General features: G+C 44.3%; 1 protein-coding gene across 1 annotated transcript in view; it reads right to left on the bottom strand.

Annotated features, from left to right (window-relative positions):
- Nucleotides 1-20,015, bottom strand: part of enpep (glutamyl aminopeptidase) — a gene marked incomplete at its 5' end in the record, with an annotated part of 63,862 nt that overhangs the window by 27,871 nt on the left and 15,976 nt on the right. The window contains 11 exons of the mRNA XM_079531653.1: nucleotides 178-314; nucleotides 738-820; nucleotides 2,782-2,942; nucleotides 3,903-3,968; nucleotides 5,070-5,135; nucleotides 5,431-5,565; nucleotides 6,856-6,969; nucleotides 10,914-11,068; nucleotides 17,645-17,765; nucleotides 18,641-18,775; nucleotides 19,788-19,929. Of these exons, the coding sequence (XP_079387779.1) occupies nucleotides 178-314; nucleotides 738-820; nucleotides 2,782-2,942; nucleotides 3,903-3,968; nucleotides 5,070-5,135; nucleotides 5,431-5,565; nucleotides 6,856-6,969; nucleotides 10,914-11,068; nucleotides 17,645-17,765; nucleotides 18,641-18,775; nucleotides 19,788-19,929 (1,315 nt within the window). The remainder of the gene's footprint in view (nucleotides 1-177; nucleotides 315-737; nucleotides 821-2,781; nucleotides 2,943-3,902; nucleotides 3,969-5,069; nucleotides 5,136-5,430; nucleotides 5,566-6,855; nucleotides 6,970-10,913; nucleotides 11,069-17,644; nucleotides 17,766-18,640; nucleotides 18,776-19,787; nucleotides 19,930-20,015) is intronic.

Genomic DNA, 20,015 nt, shown 5'->3' with positions numbered 1-20,015 from the left:
GAGATAGTCTCGCATTGTTGAATAGTTGCCTGGCTACACGAGACTACTCTGAAGAGGGAAGTCTAGAGCACTCTGGTGGGGCTGTTGCCCCCGTGACCCGACTACGGATAAGCGGTTGAAGATGGATGTATGGTTGGATGGATTCAGAAATGTGCGTATAGGTTTCAGTGTCATTACCATGTGGTTGTTGATGAGCTGCTGGCTGATGGCGCTCCAGGAGGCCTGGTCGGTGGTGACTCTGTAGAATCCAATGTGGTCGTTGTTGATCTTCAACAGGCCGTCGGTGGTGGCGGAGTAGTCTGGAACCACCAGCGCTGAAAAAATACATACGTCGATTGTGTTGATTTCGTCGACTAAAACTAAGACGAAAAATGTTCGTCGACTACCCTTTTCCACTGATTAAAACTAAATGGAAACTAAATAAAAACTCAGTTATGATGACTAAAAACTAAGACTAAATATACTGACGATTTCGTCAAGACTAAAGTTAGGAAGGGACTAGTGGACTAGTTTTCAGCGAATGTAAAAACAGTCATTACGACGGCATCAAGGCCCGCCAAAATACATTTTAGTCGACTAAAATCTTATGATATTTAGTCGACTAAAACTAGACTAACACTAAGACATTCCAGGTGACTAAAATGTGACTAAAACTAAACTATTCAAGAGACTATGACTAAAACTAAAATCTAAATTTGCTGCCAAAAACAACACTGCGTCAGAATAGCGTATAGTACCATCAAAGCTCTTGTTGAACATAACAGACATGTTTTTGTCACTGGTCACCGAGTGCCACTTCACTGGGATGGTCCACTTGTAGCTGCAACACACACACATGCACATGCACATGCACATGCGCACGCACGCACGCACGCACGCACGCACGCACACGCACACGCACACACACACACACACACACACACACACACACACACACACACACACACACACACGTGCACGGACATTATTATATTATTATAAGTTAAAGATCCCTTCGGAAAGGATTGCTTTTGGTTTAGTTGTAGCTTATCCTTCTGTTGCTTGATAGCCTGATTTGGGTTTTGCATTCTTGAACATTTTTATTTAATTCATTCATGTGACCTTTTAATTACTCACTTTTGTTAATAAATTATCTTTTTGCACAATTAAGCTGCTGCTTCTCATTTACAATATGTTCCGGGTCTTTGCCCCTAAGACACTAAGGGTCGTAATAGTGGGGCCTCTTTTCCACCGGTTGGTTCCCAACGGGAACCGGTTCAGTTATTTTCCACCGGTTGGTTCCAAATGGGAACCTGTTCAGTTCTTTGTGGTTCTTAGTCCATGAGCCAGAGCTCCAAACTGGTTCTTAGTCCATGAGCCAGAGCTCCAAAATTGGAACGTTAATTATGAATTGAGTGGGCAAAACCATACCTATATTAGATTGTTATCACCATTAAACTTCCCCAATTGAGTACTTACATGAACACAATGATTTATTGTATTACAAATTTTACATTTTTCAATATGCAAATGAGGCATTATGTAGGAAAATATGAAAAATATTAGAAAATATGAAAAAGCTACTACTGTGGAAGGGTTATCATGTATTAATTTACTTGTATTGATCCTATAAAGTATAAACAATTTAATATAGGTCTAGTTTTTCCCACCAATTTTGGAGCTCTGGCTCATGGACTAAAGAACCAAAAAGAACTGAACCGGTTCCCACTGGGAACCAACCGGTGGAAAATATATTGAAATTGTATTTCTTTAGAGGATAGCCCCTTGAGTTGTATCAACTCGTTTTAGAGGGGGTCCTCGGGCACAACACAATGAATACAGGTAGACAAAACAATACATTAAACATGTCGACACACATCAACAAAACATAGATGCTCTCCAAACCACTCAAACACGACATCAAGACCAGAACATAGATGCTCTCCAAACCACTCAAACACTGACCAGAAACAACTGCACTGAAACACCTAACAAAATACTAATAATAGTGATACTAATAATGAAATAATAAAAAATAAAATAAAAATAAAGATAGAGATAAAAAGAATAATCAAGCATTAAAGAACACGCCTCTCTCCAAAAATCCAAAAACAAGTACAAATGGGCTTCAGGTCTACAAGCAAAGAGGCCTTGAAAATGTTAAATGATGTAATTGATCTCAAAGAAACAGACAAGTTGTTCCAATCAGATGAAGCTTTAAACTGAAAAGAAAATAACTGAACCGGTTCAGACCGGTTCAGAACCAACCGGTGGAAAAGGGGGGTCTGTATTTGCAACGTGTGTCTTTCACATATCAGGGTGAGGTGGGCTGGCTGGGGTCAGTGTTGGGGTCACCATAATGACATGACAGTGTGTCCTGACCTGAGGGGTGAGGTGGGCTGGCTGGGGTCAGTGTTGGGGTCACCATAATGACATGACAGTGTGTCCTGACCTGAAGGGTGAGGGGGGCTGGCTGGGGTCAGTGTTGGGGTCACCATAATGACATGACAGTGTGTCCTGACCTGAAGGGTGAGGGGGGCTGGCTGGGGTCAGTGTTGGGGTCACCATAATGACATGACAGTGTGTCCTGACCTGAAGGGTGAGGTGGGCTAGCTGGGGTCAGTGTTGGGGTCACCATAATGACATGACAGTGTGTCCTGACCTGAGGGGTGAGGTGGGCTGGCTGGGGTCAGCGTTGGGGTCACCATAATGACATGACAGTGTGTCCTGGCCTGAGGGGTGAGGTGGGCTGGCTGGGGTCAGTGTTGGGGTCACCATAATGACATGACAGTGTGTCCTGACCTGAAGGGTGAGGTGGGCTGGCTGGGGTCAGCGTTGGGGTCCAGGAGGAAGCGCTTCTGGGTCAGCGTGGCCGAGGACCCCGAAAAGGACACGTTCACTACAGGATACCCCATCTGTTTGGTCCAGGTGTCCATCACCTCTGGTACTGGGAGACCACTCACCTGGACGCAGGCAGGCAGGCACACACACACGCACGGTTGCACGCACGCACACACGCACACAGGCACACACGCAGGCACACACACACACACACACGCAGGCACACAGAAGCAGTACATGATTTTGTCTTGTTTTTAGCTCTAGTGGACTCATAAAGGATGTACACTGCACAGTCCTCTGTGTTTATTTTATTTGCGGGCAACTCTTGTTTTTAGTATCAGGTTGAAAGTGGGTGCAGCAGCTCAGCGTAACGAGTGCAGGTTCTTCACATTAATAAGATGTGGAGGAACTCTTTATTAGGTTGAACTACCTCAGCCAGACTGGCCCAGAAGTTGAACCTACCTCAGCCAGACTGGCCCAGAAGTTGAACCTACCTCGGCCAGACTGGCCCAGAAGTTGAACCTACCTCGGCCAGACTGGCCCAGAAGTTGAACCTACCTCGGCCAGACTGGCCCAGAAGTTGAACCTACCTCGGCCAGACTGGCCCAGAAGTTGAACCTACCTCAGCCAGACTGGCCCAGACTGTGGCCCAGAAGTTGAACCTACCTCGGCCAGACTGGCCCAGAAGTTGAACCTACCTCGGCCAGACTGGCCCAGAAGTTGAACCTACCTCGGCCAGACTGGCCCAGAAGTTGAACCTACCTCGGCCAGACTGGCCCAGAAGTTGAACCTACCTCGGCCAGACTGGCCGAGAAGTTGAACCTACCTCGGCCAGACTGGCCCAGAAGTTGAACCTACCTCGGCCAGACTGGCCCAGAAGTTGAACCTACCTCGGCCAGACTGGCCCAGAAGTTGAACCTACCTCGGCCAGACTGGCCCAGAAGTTGAACCTACCTCGGCCAGACTGGCCCAGAAGTTGAACCTACCTCGGCCAGACTGGCCCAGAAGTTGAACCTACCTCGGCCAGACTGGCCCAGAAGTTGAACCTACCTCGGCCAGACTGGCCCAGAAGTTGAACCTACCTCGGCCAGACTGGCCCAGAAGTTGTCTGTCTTGGCGTTCATGAAGTGAAAGTCCTTCAGGTATTTCTGTTGAGAGAAGAAGGCAGTACAGTAAATATACAGTAAATAAATACGTATCTGGACATCAGTACTGTATGTGTGATGAACACATACACACATTATGTATCTTTCAGGACCTTTCACTGCTCTCCAAAGTTGAATGTTGCCTAGATAGATATATATAAAGATAGATAGATATATATAAAGATAGATATATAAAGATAGATAGATATATATAAAGATATATATATAAAGATAGATAGATATATATAAAGATAGATAGATATATATAAAGATATATATATATATATAAAGATAGATAGATATATATATATAAAGATAGATAGATATATATAAAGATATATATATATATATAAAGATATATAAAGATATATATATATAAAGATATATATATATAAAGATAGATAGATATATATAAAGATAGATAGATATATATAAAGATATATATATATATATATATAAAGATAGATAGATATATATAAAGATATATATATATATATAAAGATATATATATATATATATATAAAGATATATATATATATATAAAGATAGATAGATAGATATAAAGATAGATAGATATATATATAAAGATAGATAGATATATATATAAAGATAGATAGATATATATAAAGATAGATATATATATATATAAAGATAGATAGATATATATAAAGGCTAGATGACTCAAGGCGGCGTCTCTGACGTAGTTCAAAACAGTTCGCTCAAATCTTGAGTACATGCCCCATAGACACAATGTTATGCTGCCCCGAGGTAAGATGGCCGCCACGTAGCGACGTCGCTCTCCATTGGCCAGAGGCGGGTGAGCCATCTAGCTTTCTTATATATATCTATGGTTGGAGCAGCCATAAAGGTTCATTCAGAGGTTCTGGGCATCTTTTTAAAGTTAGTGTTAGTAAAAAGCAGGTGAAAGAGTAACGTTTGAGCAGACTAACATCAGTCACTCATTCACTGTAGAAGACCTGCGAGTTTACACCACAGATATGTCGTCTCCGCCTACAGGAAATACGTTGCCTGCGACCATGAGACCCGTTTCTGAATGTGTCAATATGTAAAAGGAGTGTAGTGTATTAGTGTGGAGGAACTTACTCGACATCCGTCTCTGAAGTTGTCTCTCCCCAACCAGTCCTCAACCATCCTGAGAATGGACGCCCCCTGGTGGACATGTACATGTACTGTTATTAAAGGTATATTCAACCAGTCCTCAACCATCCTGAGAATGGACGCCCCCTGGTGGACATGTACATGTACTGTTATTAAAGGTATATTCAACCAGTCCTCAACCATCCTGAGAATGGACGCCCCCTGGTGGACATGTACCTGTTATTAACACTTATTTTAACCAAAGGAAATCACTCACCCTACCTTTAGTCTAGTAAGTTCTATTGCTAGTTTGACCACTTCAAATACGGTGTACCAACGGTGTAGAAGCGGTGTACAAACGGTGTACCTTGCTGTACGATATGGCGTCGAACACGGAGGTGATCTCGGCGGGCGTGGACACGTTGACGATGATTGGATGAGAGGACAGCAGGGCGTCATTGGTCATCACGGGAAGCACGTCGCTGATGATCATGATGTCACGCTGTCAGGACGGCAAAATAAATCACACCTGTGTGAACTGAAGTGAGGGGCGCTCTTATCACCACAACATCAATACAACATAATGTTTGTTTGAACAACGGGTGCTAATGTTTGTTTAAGTCCTAGATTTCTCTTTATTGTGAAAAACAAACATTATAGCTGTATATAGGAGCGCCCCTCAAAAATGGACCCTTACGAGGGGTCCATTTCCAAAACACCATGGAGGCCCAGGGCGGAGTTCTCCGTCCAAGTTCAAGGTCATGGTCAAGTGCCCAAGCCAGAGATTGATAAACAGGATGGAGATTAATGATAACAAAACCGTTCGCATCGCTCTAGAGACTTGGAGCGCTTGTTGCCCGATCCGATGACGTGTCAAAAAGTGACACGTCATCGAAAATCTCCCCTGCCTGTTTAGCTGACGAAAACGAAAATCTTAAAACGATCATAACTCGCCATCTAAATCATCCCGTCTAATTCTGAAAAAAGATCCTGTGTTTGACGGCCTTCCGCGGTCCAGTCGCTAGTCTCGATAGATTTATTATTACCTCCCGTTGTTGTCGATCGACTCTAGAGTGGTGTGGCTATTGTTAGCTGCTACACAGACATTCACACCAGCTTCCGGTGCGCCGGTAAAAGTGGTCCGTGTGCTACAAATGATGGGCACATGGATGAAATGGATGAAATAGTTCCGGGCTTCTAAGGTGTTAAAAGGTTTGAGAACCACTGCAGACCAAACGGAACAGACCCTTAATTAGTATCATCGGTAACACCTTGAATGTCATTCAAAGTCATTCAAGTCTTCCAAATGTCATGAAGTGTTGGAAGTGAATAAGAAAACAATAAGGTCGCGAATACAAGCGACCAAAATGAGTTTTCTTTGACGGGTGGCTGGCATCTCCCTTAGAGATAGGGTGAGAAGTTCAGTCACACGAGAGAGACTCGGAGTAGAACCGCTGCTCCTTCGCCTGGAAAGGAGCCAGCTTAGGTGGTTTGGGGCATCTGTTAGGATGCCTCTCGGGCGCCTCCCTAGGGAGGTCCTCGAGGCACGTCCCACTGGGAGGAGACCTCTGGGAAGACCAAGGATCACGTCCCACTGGGAGGAGACCCCGTGGCAGGGTTAGGAAACACATCGACTGGCCTTGGAACGCCTCGGGATCCCCCAGGAGGAAGTCACTAATGTTGCTCTGGAGAGGGAAGAGCTCTCTGGTGGAGCTGTTGCCCCCGCGACCCGACTACGGATAAGCGGTTGAAGATGGATGGATGGTAACACCTTGGACGATGATGGACTCACCATGCCCCAGTCGGGCTCTGCTTTCTCCACACCGATGTACTCAAAGAAACTGGCGAAGCCTTCGTTGAGCCACAGGTCGTCCCACCAGTCCATGGTCACGATGTTCCCGAACCACTGCAAGACAAACATTATGTTAACGTCATGTTCCTGAACCACTGCAAGACAAACATTATGTTAACGTCATGTTCCTGAACCACTGCAAGACAAACGTTATGTTAACGTCATGTTCCTGAACCACTGCAAGACAAACATTATGGTAACGTCATGTTCCTGAACCACTGCAAGACAAACGTTATGTTAACGTCATGTTCCTGAACCACTGCAAGACAAACGTTATGCCGTGAAATACCTGCATTTAACCATTAAGACCTGACACTGCATTCTACAAAACAAAGGAAAGGGAAAAAAAGAAAAACTACGTTTCTATGTCAGTGGTGCTCAAACTATTTAATGTCAAGGAGCTCCAGAATGATATGTATTAGGCCGTGACCCCCATATGAAAATATGTTGTTCCAGGAAGTGCACCGATCTGTGTAAAACTTTATGCACACTCTAGAGTCCAAGGAAACACCTTTTCAGGAGGCCGACTTATGTAAATTGTTTTTTTCTGATATTACTCCTTCAAATTCTATCCAAATGTCACGGAAATCGGTACACATGATCTGATTGGCTAAGATTGACATACATCTCAAGTTGGCCGGAGTGCCCCCATTGTCACGAATGCAGCGTCCGATTGCGGAAACTTTACGCGCACATTCGCACTACGTTGACAAACAAATGCCACCCTTTTAACATTGCGCCCTATTATTCTACCGTGTCACTGTTGTGCAGCCTAACACACAGACAGAGGCCAGGGAGGAGAGCCAGTACAGTACAGTACAGTACAGTACAGTACAGTACAGTACAGTACAGTACAGTACAGTACAGTACAGTACAGTACAGTACAGTACAGTACCACTCACTTCAGATGGGTCTGATTGGTTATATTCCATCCTGATTGGGGAATTCCAAACATTGCTGCGGCCTCACAGTAACCTATATCTGACCTGGCAGAGACTTGTGCCTCGACGGGGAGCACGTTTTTTTTCCATAATAAAGTTAGTTCCTTTTCTTTTCATGTAAAGCAACTGTGGCTACCTAGATACATCTGAGCTATTCTAATTGTTATGAATCCGTCCGTCCGTCCGTCTATGTAGTCCATGAAATGTAACATGAATGTTTTGGAACGTGTGTGTGTGAGTGAGTGAGTGAGTGCGTGCGTGCGTGCGTGCGTGCGTGCGTGCGTGCGTGCGTGCGTGCGTGCGTGCGTGCGTGCGTGCGTGCGTGCGTGCGTGCGTGCGTGCGTTGCACTGGGGGCAGGTGCATCTAGAAATTGAATATGCTTGGCGTGATCAGTCACGTTAAATATTAACAAAGGAAGAAAGAAAAAACAGTTCTGCATTTTGATATACTGTAGTAAATGAATATATTGTGGGAAGGTAATTAAGGTAGGCCTATGTATAGTTGGACAAGCGTGCGTCCTTTATGTCTTTATGATGTGGTGACACCGAGGTGCAATCAGTCCATAGATCTTTACAGACTGCGCTCTCTCAGCTATCTGTGAGGGATCGGGTTCATATCTATCTGGGAGGGATCATCAGGGTTCATATCCCTGCCGTAAAACCTCATAAAAGCGTCACGCCATCACATGCTCGGTCGGTGCGTAGGATGTAGTAAATGCACCCTGTGTACTTCTGCAACCAATTGGCTCTATAGATCAGGGGTTCTCAACCCGTGGGTCGCGACCCCTCGGGGGGTCGCCAAATTATTTTAGGGGGTCCCCAAATTATTAAAAAAAAAAAAAAAAAAAAATGTTTTTTTCAAAAATAGCAGACCTACAAGCTCGTAGCGCGCCACTCGGTGGCGCGCTATGAGCTTGTAGATCTGCTATTTTTCAATAGCTAAATTATAACAATGCTTAAAACACCAAAAGGGGTTCCCGCCCAAAATGGTTTAAGGTTATTGTAGCAGTCAATTTATATTGGGGGTCGGGAGGGGGCGGGGTGGGGGTCCCGAGACGTTGCCAAAGCATTTTCGGGGGTCCCCGGCCAAAAAGGTTGAGAACCCCTGCTATAGATCTATGCAAAGCAGCCATATTGGATGTAAGAGCCATTTGAGCCAATATTGTTTCTAGGTTTGTCAATTTGCCAATCTAGGTTGCCATGGTTACAGGGAGAGAGGGTATTATAATCAGCCTCGGGCCCTAATTAGTCTCAGGTGTTGCCAGTGGCAGGAGGTAAACAGGTAAACCAGTGTTTGACTGTGTTCATGAGGGCTGGTGTTCTGTATCCATGTGCGTTTGATGATTTATGTTATGTTTATTTTGTATGGACTTTGAGCGGCTAATCAATATCATTTACACTTTTGGACATCAGTTATTTTGATCACACCTCTGAACTTCCTCGGCAACCAGTATCACCCAAGTACAGGGACCAGTATCACCCAAGTACAGGGACCAGTATCACCCAAGTACAGGGACCAGTATCACCCAAGTACAGGGACCAGTATCACCCAAGTACAGGGACCAGTATCACCCAAGTACAGGGACCAGTATCACCCAAGTACAGGGACCAGTATCACCCCAGTACAGGGACCAGTATCACCCCAGTACAGGGACCAGTATCACCCCAGTACAGGGACCAGTATCACCCCAGTACAGGGACCAGTATCACCCAAGTACAGGGACCAGTATCACCCCAGTACAGGGACCAGTATCACCCAAGTACAGGGACCAGTATCACCCAAGTACAGGGACCAGTATCACCCAAGTACAGGGACCAGTATCACCCAAGTACAGGGACCAGTATCACCCAAGTACAGGGACCAGTATCACCCAAGTACAGGGACCAGTATCACCCAAGTACAGGGACCAGTATCACCCCAGTACAGGGACCAGTATCACCCCAGTACAGGGACCAGTATCACCCCAGTACAGGGACCAGTATCACCCAAGTACAGGGATCAGTATCACCCAAGTACAGGGACCAGTATCACCCAAGTACAGGGACCAGTATCACCCAAGTACAGGGACCAGTATCACCCAAGTACAGGGACCAGTATCACCCCAGTACAGGGACCAGTATCACCCCAGTACAGGGACCAGTATCACCCCAGTACAGGGACCAGTATCACCCAAGTACAGGGACCAGTATCACCCAAGTACAGGGACCAGTATCACCCAAGTACAGGGACCAGTATCACCCCAGTACAGGGACCAGTATCACCCCAGTACAGGGACCAGTATCACCCCAGTACAGGGACCAGTATCACCCCAGTACAGGGACCAGTATCACCCAAGTACAGGGACCAGTATCACCCAAGTACAGGGACCAGTATCACCCAAGTACAGGGACCAGTATCACCCCAGTACAGGGACCAGTATCACCCCAGTACAGGGACCAGTATCACCCCAGTACAGGGACCAGTATCACCCCAGTACAGGGACCAGTATCACCCAAGTACAGGGACCAGTATCACCCAAGTACAGGGACCAGTATCACCCCAGTACAGGGACCAGTATCACCCCAGTACAGGGACCAGTATCACCCCAGTACAGGGACCAGTATCACCCCAGTACAGGGACTTGGGCGTTACATTGGAAATAAATTGGCTTTCCTTGCATGTCTGTTTCTGCAGCCTGATCCATCATAAGGCCCCGCCCGCTCCTATACCTGATTGGCTGAATGCGAGAATGAGGCCCCGCCCCCTTTCTACCAACATGGGAGTGCAGGTTGAAATAACCCCTGAAACTGTCAGTCGCAGTGACTACAGGCCAATAATCTAAAGCCCAAACCACACGAAAAGGTCACCATGCAACTCCTTGGGTCCAAACGGTTGCAAGGAGTTAACGCTAAAAGCGTCTTGGTGTGGTTTGGGCCATTGAATTCCATGCGTTGAATCACTAAGGTCAATGTGGGCGTGCGTGCGTGCGTGCGTGCGTGCGTGCGTGCGTGCGTGCGTGCGTGCGTGCGTGCGTGCGTGCGTGCGTGCGTGCGTGCGTGTGTGTGTGCGTGCCCTACCTGGTGCACCAGCTCGTGGGCGATGACAGACGCCACCCTCTGCTTGTTGTAGGAAGACGACTCTCTCTCGTCGTACAGCAGGTTGGTCTCTCGGTAGGTGATCAGACCCCAGTTCTCCATGGCGCCCGTCCCAAAGTCAGGGATGGCGATCTTATCTGGAATGACAACACATTTATCATTTAATATGATTTAACCAATTTAGACCTGAGGTCGATTCTATACAAATGTCTTCTAAATCCTGACAGTTTTCTGAAAAACCCTATGTTTCTACTTTCTATGTCAGTGGTTCTCATTTCATGTCAAGGAGCCCCAGAATGATATGAATTTGGCCGCCGACCCCCATCTGAAAATATGTAGTACCAGGGATCCTCCCAGAAACCAATATTTGAGTTAAAAAAGTCCGCTCTGAAAGAATATGTATTAAAGGATTTGCGCCACATTTTCACAAATTTAAAAAAATAGCAGATCTACAAGCTCATAGCGCGGCACCGAGTGACGCGCTACGAGCTTGTAGATCTGCTATTTTTTCAATAGGTAAAGTATAACATAATGCTTAAAACACCAAAAGGGGTTACCGCCCAAAATGGGTCAACGTCAGGGAAGGCTATCCTATCTGAAATGGAAAAAACATTTTAATACCATGATTTAATATGATTTAAAGTCGAAATGATCTTAAAATGATAAAATATATGATTAAATGCCCCGTCCCCCGTCCCCCCCCCCCAAAACCGGTAGGAATAATGTTCCATTTTTGAGGGGTGCCAGCCCCTCCTATACACAGGTTTAATGTTTGAGGGGTGCCAGCCCCTCCTATACACAGGTTTAATGTTTGAGGGGTGCCAGCCCCTCCTATACACAGGTTTAATGTTTGAGGGGTGCCAGCCCCTCCTATACACAGGTTTAATGTTTGAGGGGTGCCAGACCCTCCTATACACAGGTTTAATGTTTGAGGGGCTAGCCCCTCCTATACACAGGTTTAATGTTTGAGGGGCTAGCCCCTCCTATACACAGGTTTAATGTTTGAGGGGCTAGCCCCTCCTATACACAGGTTTAATGTTTGTCTTTAGTTCAATGTTTGTTTAGTAAACACATTGACAACTAGAAACAAATTTCAGGAAATTTGACTGGGTGCCTACAGCTCGCCAAGTCTGTGCAGCATTTGAGCCACGGACCACCATTTGATGACATTTAGCCTCTCAGACCCTGTAAGGGTCCATTTGGTTGACTTTCAATGGGGTATTTTGTCTACGTTTATTGCACATTACGTTGCCACCAACATTCTAATGCTAACATGCTAACATGCTAATACTAACATGCTAATGCTAACATGCTAATGCTAACATGCTAACATGCTAAAATGCTAATGCTAATATGCTAATGCTAATATGCTAATGCTAATATGCTAATATGCTAACATGCTAATGCTAACATGCTAATGCTAATATGCTAATGCTAGCATGCTAACATGCTAATGCTAACATGCTAATGCTAACATGCTAACATGCTAATGCTAACATGCTAATGCTAATATGCTAATGCTAACATGCTAAAATGCTAATGCTAACATGCTAATGCTAATATGCTAACATGCTAATGCTAACATACTAATGCTAACATGCTAATGCTAATATACTAACATGCTAATGCTAACATGCTAATGCTGACATGCTAATGCTAACATGCTAATGCTAACATGCTAATGCTAACATGCTAATGCTAATATGCTAACATGCTAATGCTAACATGCTAATGCTAACATGCTAACATGCTATTGCTAACATGCTAACATGCTAATGCTAACATGCTAATGCTAACATGCTAATGCTAACATGCTAACATGCTAATGCTAACATGCTAACATGCTAATGCTAACATGCTAACATGCTAACATGCTAATGCTAACATGCTAATGCTAACATGCTAATGCTAACATGCTAATGCTAACATGCTAACATGCTAACATGCTAATGCTAACATGCTAATGCTAACATGCTAACATGCTAATGCTAACATGCTAATGCTAACATGCTAACATGCTAATGCTAACATGCTAATGCTAACATGCTAAAATGCTAATGCTAACATGCTAATGCTAATATGCTAACATGCTAATGCTAACATGCTAATGCTAACATGCTAACATGCTAACATGCTAACATGTTAACATGCTAATGCTAACATGCTAATGCTAACATGCTAACATGCTAATGCTAACATGCTAAAATGCTAACATGTTAATGCTAACATGCTAACATGCTAATGCTAACATGCTAATGCTAACATGCTAATGCTAACATGTTAACATGCTAATGCTAACATGCTAACATGCTAACATGCTAATGCTAACATGCTAATGCTAACATGCTAATATGCTAACATGCTAATGCTAACATGCTAATGCTAACATGCTAATGCTAACATGCTAACATGCTAATGCTAACATGATAATATGCTAATGCTAACATGCTAACATGCTAATGCTAACATGCTAACATGCTAACGCTAACATGCTAACATGCTAATGCTAACATGCTAATGCTAACATGCTAACATGCTAACGCTAACATGCTAACATGCTAATGCTAACATGCTAATGCTAACATGCTAAAATGTTAACATGCTAACATGTTAACATGCTAATGCTAACATGCTAATGCTAACATGCTAACATGCTAATGCTAACATGCTAATGCTAACATGCTAACATGTTAATGCTAACATGCTAACATGCTAATGCTAACATGCTAATGCTAACATGCTAATGCTAACATGTTAACATGCTAATGCTAACATGCTAACATGCTAATGCTAACATGCTAATGCTAACATGCTAATGCTAACATGCTAACATGCTAATGCTAACATGATAATATGCTAATGCTAACATGCTAACATGCTAATGCTAACATGCTAACATGCTAACGCTAACATGCTAACATGCTAATGCTAACATGCTAATGCTAACATGCTAAGGGGTCCATTTGGTTTCGCTCAGGGGGGCGGCCCGGTTCTGGCGAGCCGCCCCGCGTCCGAAACGGTTGAGAAATGACAGAGTTACGTGTTTCCCCGAATTTCTCTATTGACTTTCAATGTGTGTGTGTGCGTGCACATGTGTGCATGTGCGTGTGTGCGCGCGTGTGTGAGAGTTGGTCAGGTGACCTTGAATCATTAACAAAGTATCATTTTCACCTGGGCTAGTCTATGCAATGCAAACAGTATTGAAAGGTAAAGCACACTGACTCTCTATGAGAGATCGTATGTCCGAACAAATTGCTCTATCGCAAAAAGTAAAAGTCGAATGCGATTTTTGTTTTCCCCGTGAGTGACCCGAGGCATTGAGGTACGCCGTGTGCGATCGTGGTATTGGTACGATAAAAAACGTGGTTATAAGTGCGAGTTAAGAATTGTGCTTGTGATGAAAAAATTGCTGACTCATTCAGGCATTTAACATGGAGTTTATGACACATTATGATGGTACACCTGTCGCTTTCAGGGCTGTAGTTCACGTACTGTATGTATCTGTGCTATGGTTTTGACATTGGGTGAAAGAGGACGAGTGTGGCTACAAAATTACCGAAACCCATGCGTGTAAAGTGAATATTTTGGCCGTGAGGACGATTTGTTCGGAGAATTTCGGTATAGTCTTCACATTGGCTTCTCACTCTGATCCGCTCTCTCTCTGGGCGTGCGACACTCTGAGTCGAGAATATTTCTCAGACCACACACACTTTGAACTGCGATAGCGGGCAAACCGTGCAACGTATTCGAATTCCGTCTGAACCACCACAAAGTCGATGGCCTCGTGTGCTGTTTGACGTTTAAATCGTGTTTCTACGTAACAGTATGCCAGAGCAATGTGGCTCCAAAGTAACGTGTCGTTTTCTGTTTTTACACGCGTTTCCCCATCGACTTTGAATGGGGCATTTTTCGCGTCGTTTATTGCGAATTACGTGGGCACGGTAACACGAATCGGAAAGAAAAGCACAAGCACACCATTCCCGGCCGAGCCGCACGTTTTGATGTATATATTGCGGGGCTTTGGCAAACCGTGCGGCCGGCCGTAGACGTCGAAGTTTCGCGTATTGATTATAATAATTATTAAGTATGCGTTTTAGATTTCAACCTGTGTTTCTGCCATTGCATGGCAGGCACCCAGAATGAAGGGAAGATTTACGTCATAATGTGCCTCATTACGTCATATTGTCTCTTTATTGTTAATGGTGTTTAATGTTTGTGTTTGCACCGTTTGTTTTATATCACCATTACACCTAATCAACATGAGTTAGACAACACATTACTCTATAAGCCATATCTCCACAACTGGTGGGTCAAACTGAACAACCAATATGTCAATTCGAAGCTATGATTCACAATGAAACAATTTAAAAAAAATCCAATGGCAGTCCCTCAGTCAAATTTAGTCACATATTAGCGCCCCTCACTTCACACGGGTGTGATTTTTACCTTGGGACACTGCCACATAAATATGTGAAATAATGTATTTCCTGTCCTTGTATATGAGTATTGAAAATGAATCATACTGAGGAATAACAAGGGAATATATCGGTTAAAATGTGGCTGAATATTTAACCCTGAAATGTAGTGTACGGAGAATATAATATAATGTGTTTTGTGTAGTTGAACCATGTGGTCATCCATTTCCTGTTGATAAAATGCCAAGGTTTGATCACAGGGGGCGCTGTGGGGGAAATGTAGGTGAGCAATAGTTCCAGGAATAGTTCCAGTTCCAGGAAGTGAACTGCCAGGAAGCTATAAAGGAACAGGAAGTGAGGCGCCGAGCCTGGGTTCCATTTTGAGGCAGTTAGAATTCAGAGTGTTTGGTGGAGGTTGTTAGTTGTTTGTCAAACACACTGTTTTCAACTCAATACTAAGATAAATCAGAACTGAACTCAAACCAATGCACAGTTTGACTGAAGAACTTTGTTTAGGGAAGGAGATAAAGTTTGGTCGGACATTTTCTGAGGCTTGGTGCTCTGAACAAACAATCAGTGTTTGTGAACAAAGGAACCAGCCAGTTGATCTACGGTTGGTTTAGTCGACTAAACTGTGTTTTGGCGGGCCTTGATGCCGTCGCAATGACGAATGAATGAATGATTTTACACTTGCTGAAAATGAAAATAGCTGAAAATAGCTGATCTACAAGCTCACAACGCGTCGCGCTGCGACGCGTTGTGAGCTTGTAGATCAGCTATTTTCAGCATGCAACCAAGTGTAAAATGACTTGTACTGGATCTCTTGTCCACTAGTCCCTACCTAACATTTTAGTCTAGTTTTTATTTATTGACGAAATTGTCGATATATTTAGTCTTAGTTTTAGTCATCATAGCTTAGTTTTTCATTTCGTTAGTGACAAAAAGGTAGTCGACGGACATTTTTCGTTTAGTTTTAGTCGGCGAAAACAACACCGGAACCAGCCGAGGACTCCTGACTTAAAGGTTGGGTGAGACGGATATACTTAGTCTTTTTTTCCAGTTAGCAAAATGCCTTTTTGTTTTATAACTATATTTTTATGGCTATCTTATCTAAATCCCCACAAGAAAGGACACTTCTTATCATGTCTCGTTTCCTTATTGCTTCTTTCCACTCCCAGACATCCAATGACCTCTGCATGTCCATGTAGTCATCACTGTTATCACACCTCAACTGCATAGTATAGCCCAACTAAAGACTCACATCACCATTGGATATATAACTAAATTTGTCTGAGGGACTGCCTTTGGATTTTTTTGAATTTTCGTTTTCATATGAAAGCAGGGAATCATAGCTTCAAATTGACATATTGGTTGTTCAGTTTGACCCACCAATTTAGGAGATATGGCTTATAGAGTAATGTCTTGCAGAGAAACAGCGAGTTGAGAAAACATGCTTGAAAAGGTTCACTTCTGTGGACTCTAACATTACACCTAGTTACATGTTTAAGCATTTATTTCATATTTACATGTCTTCTGTGGTCTCTAACATTACACCTAGCTACATGTTTAAGCATTTATTTCATATTTACATGTCTTCTGTGGTCTCTAACATTACACCTAGCTACATGTTTAAGCATTTATTTCATATTTACATGCCTTCTGTGGTCTCTAACATTACACCTAGCTACATGTTTAAGCATTTATTTCATATTTACATGTCTTCTGTGGTCTCTAACATTACACCTAGCTACATGTTTAAGCATTTATTTCATATTTACATGCCTGTGCTATTAACTCATTTTGGATAAAGTTTTTCTCCTCTGGTGAAAAGCTGGAGTTTGCTTGAGGCTCTCAGTCAAATCTGGTCACATATGAATGTGATCAGTGGTTGAAAGTATTTCCATCAGTGGTCCAGTGTTAGAACTTCGTGCCGAGGCGCGTTTGGTGCGTAGCGTGGATCAAATGATTGACTGGGCAAATTAGCCGCAATTTGTAACTCTAGATTTTTTTATAATGGGATGTATCTAGAGTTGCAATACCCCACTCATCCCCACTCATCCAATTTGCGTTTGCGATCTGCTTGTATTAAACAACGTTAAACTCACCAACATTGCAGCTCTAGGCCAAGCTTGAATTATCCTCTTTCAATCTGCCGAGCTTGTTTTTCATAAAAATCCCCCAGTATACATGTTATGAGCTACTTTCCGTCAAGAAATTCTGTGCAAGTCATTCTTTTTCTAAGTGTTGGGGTTTGGAAGCGCTTGTTTTTATTAAGGGGTCATATTGTAGTGCTGTTACCTAGCTTAGAGATGGAGTAGGTCATATTGAAGTATTCCTCGAAGTAGTCGAAGATAACCTTGGTGGTGTTGGCTGCGTACTCTGCTGTGTGGATCTGGGCCGGCTGAGCGTAGATTCGCAGCTGCAAACAAGGAGACATTAAGGAGACAAGGATACATTAAGGAGACATCAAGGAGACATTAAGGCAATGCGTCGTTATGGTCAACAACTATAACCAGATAACAAGTGACAAGACAAAACGGTTTAGTTTAAAGGACCACTTCACCACTTTTCAACCAATCTTCATATCATAGGTCCTCACTAATAATTACTCGGTCTGTGTCTCATAGGAGGGCTGTGGGCAGTTCAGAAACCCGTCCACCAGTGACATAATCGATGGGGAATCCAAGCTAATAGAAACTGCAGGCTTTCTAGTCCTGAAAAGTTGAAACGCAAAAATGGAAGCCGCCGTTCTCACGATAATAAAAGTCTAAACATTTTTGTAAAAATATCTTGTTTAAAAAGAATCTGCCTAATGATGATGTCACTGGTGGACGGGTTTCTGAACAGCCCACAGCCCTCCTATGAGACACAGACTGAGTAGAAAAGAATTGTGCCATTTTATCATGATTATTAGTGAGAACCAATTGTATGAAGATAGGTTGAAAAGTGGTGAAGTGGTCCTTTAACGATAACTAACTGAAACAATGAGAGATAACAAGTCAGTTTGCGTGCGTGTGTGCGTGCGTGCGTGCGTGCGTGCATGTGGTTGTCACGATCATAACATCTTACTTGACGAGTAATTATCATACAAATATTTCCGATTCATGATTTAATTTTGTTTTTGTGGCTTTGACCATTATGCAAAAACATACAATTCTGTTTGCTTTTAATGTTAGTAAACCCACATTGCACACACAGGGCAGACATGACAAAATACATAAATATTGAATGTAATGTATAGGTAATTATGTATGTGGGTGCGTGCGTGCGTGCGTGCGTGCGTGCGTCACTCACAGGAATGCCCCTGGAGGAGGTTCTCTCCACAAAGGTAAATTGGTGTATAGCGAAACACACCAGGTACGTGCTCATTGGGACAGACTTCTCGAAGGAGGTTTTCAACTTGTTGCCGGGCAGAGGTTCTATGTCCCCCTAGAGGATGAGAAGGGAAACAAACATTGAATATATATACATTCAATTAGGTTCTGACGGGCGACCCGTCGACCCGTCACTGGTTCTGACGGGCGGCCCGTCGACCCGTCACTGGTTCTGACGGGCGGCCCGTCGACCCGTCACTGGTTCTGACGGGCGGCCCGTCGACCCGTCACTGGTTCTGACGGGCGGCCCGTCGACCCGTCACTGGCCGCTAGGTTCTGACGGGCGGCCCGTCGACCCGTCACTGGCCGTTAGGTTCTGACGGGCGGCCCGCCGACCCGTCACTGGCCGTTAGGTTCTGACGGGCGGCCCGTCGACCCGTCACTGGCCGTTAGGTTCTGACGGGCGGCCCGTCGACCCGTCACTGGCCGTTAGGTTCTGACGGGCGGCCCGTCGACCCGTCACTGGCCGTTAGGTTCTGACGGGCGGCCCGTCGACCCGTCACTGGCCGTTGGTTGTATTCAATTTAGGTCAAAAATAGAAGAACATTTTAAAATAACCCATTTAGACCTGAAGACGATTCTACAAAATGTCTTATAAATCCTGACTCAATATTTCATGTCAAGGAGCCCCAAAATGATTTGGCCCCCGACCCCCATCTGAAAATATGTAGTTCCAGGGGACCCCCAAGAAGCAAAGATTTCTAGTTAAAAACGTTTTCAAGACTTTTTTTCAAAAATAGCAGACCTACAAAGCTCATAGCGCGGCACTCAGCTTGTAGATCTGGTATTTTTCAATAGCTAAAGTATAACATAATGCTTAAAACACCAAAAAGGTTTCCCGCCCAGAATAGGATGAAGTAAAATTGTGCGTGCACGTCGCACGTGCGCTCCGGCACCTCCGGCACAGCATGATGCAGTACGTACCTCCACAGGCATGTTGGACAGCGCGCCGTACGTACCTCCACAGGCATGTTGGACAGCGCGCCGTACGTACCTCCACAGGCATGTTGGACAGCGTGAGGCAGTACGTACCTCCACAGGCATGTTGGACAGCGCGCCGTACGTACCTCCACAGGCATGTTGGACAGCGCGCCGTACGCCATGTCGTGTGTGATGGAGATCTTCCACGTGGCTTTCTTGTTGGGTTCGTCGAAGCAGGGGAAGGACTTGCGCGCGTCGGTGGGCTCGTGGTCGGTGGCGGCCATCTTCCTGTACGAGAGAACAACACGCATGCAGACCATTGAGATGTAGAGAACAACACGCATGCAGACCATTGAGATGTAGAGAACAACACG

This window comes from Electrona antarctica, assembly GCF_951216825.1.
Source record: "Electrona antarctica genome assembly, contig: scaffold_202, whole genome shotgun sequence".
Taxonomy (NCBI): Eukaryota; Metazoa; Chordata; class Actinopteri; order Myctophiformes; family Myctophidae; genus Electrona; species Electrona antarctica.
The sequence above is the reverse complement of the archived record's forward strand: the minus strand, read 5'-3'. Positions and strand labels throughout refer to the sequence as shown.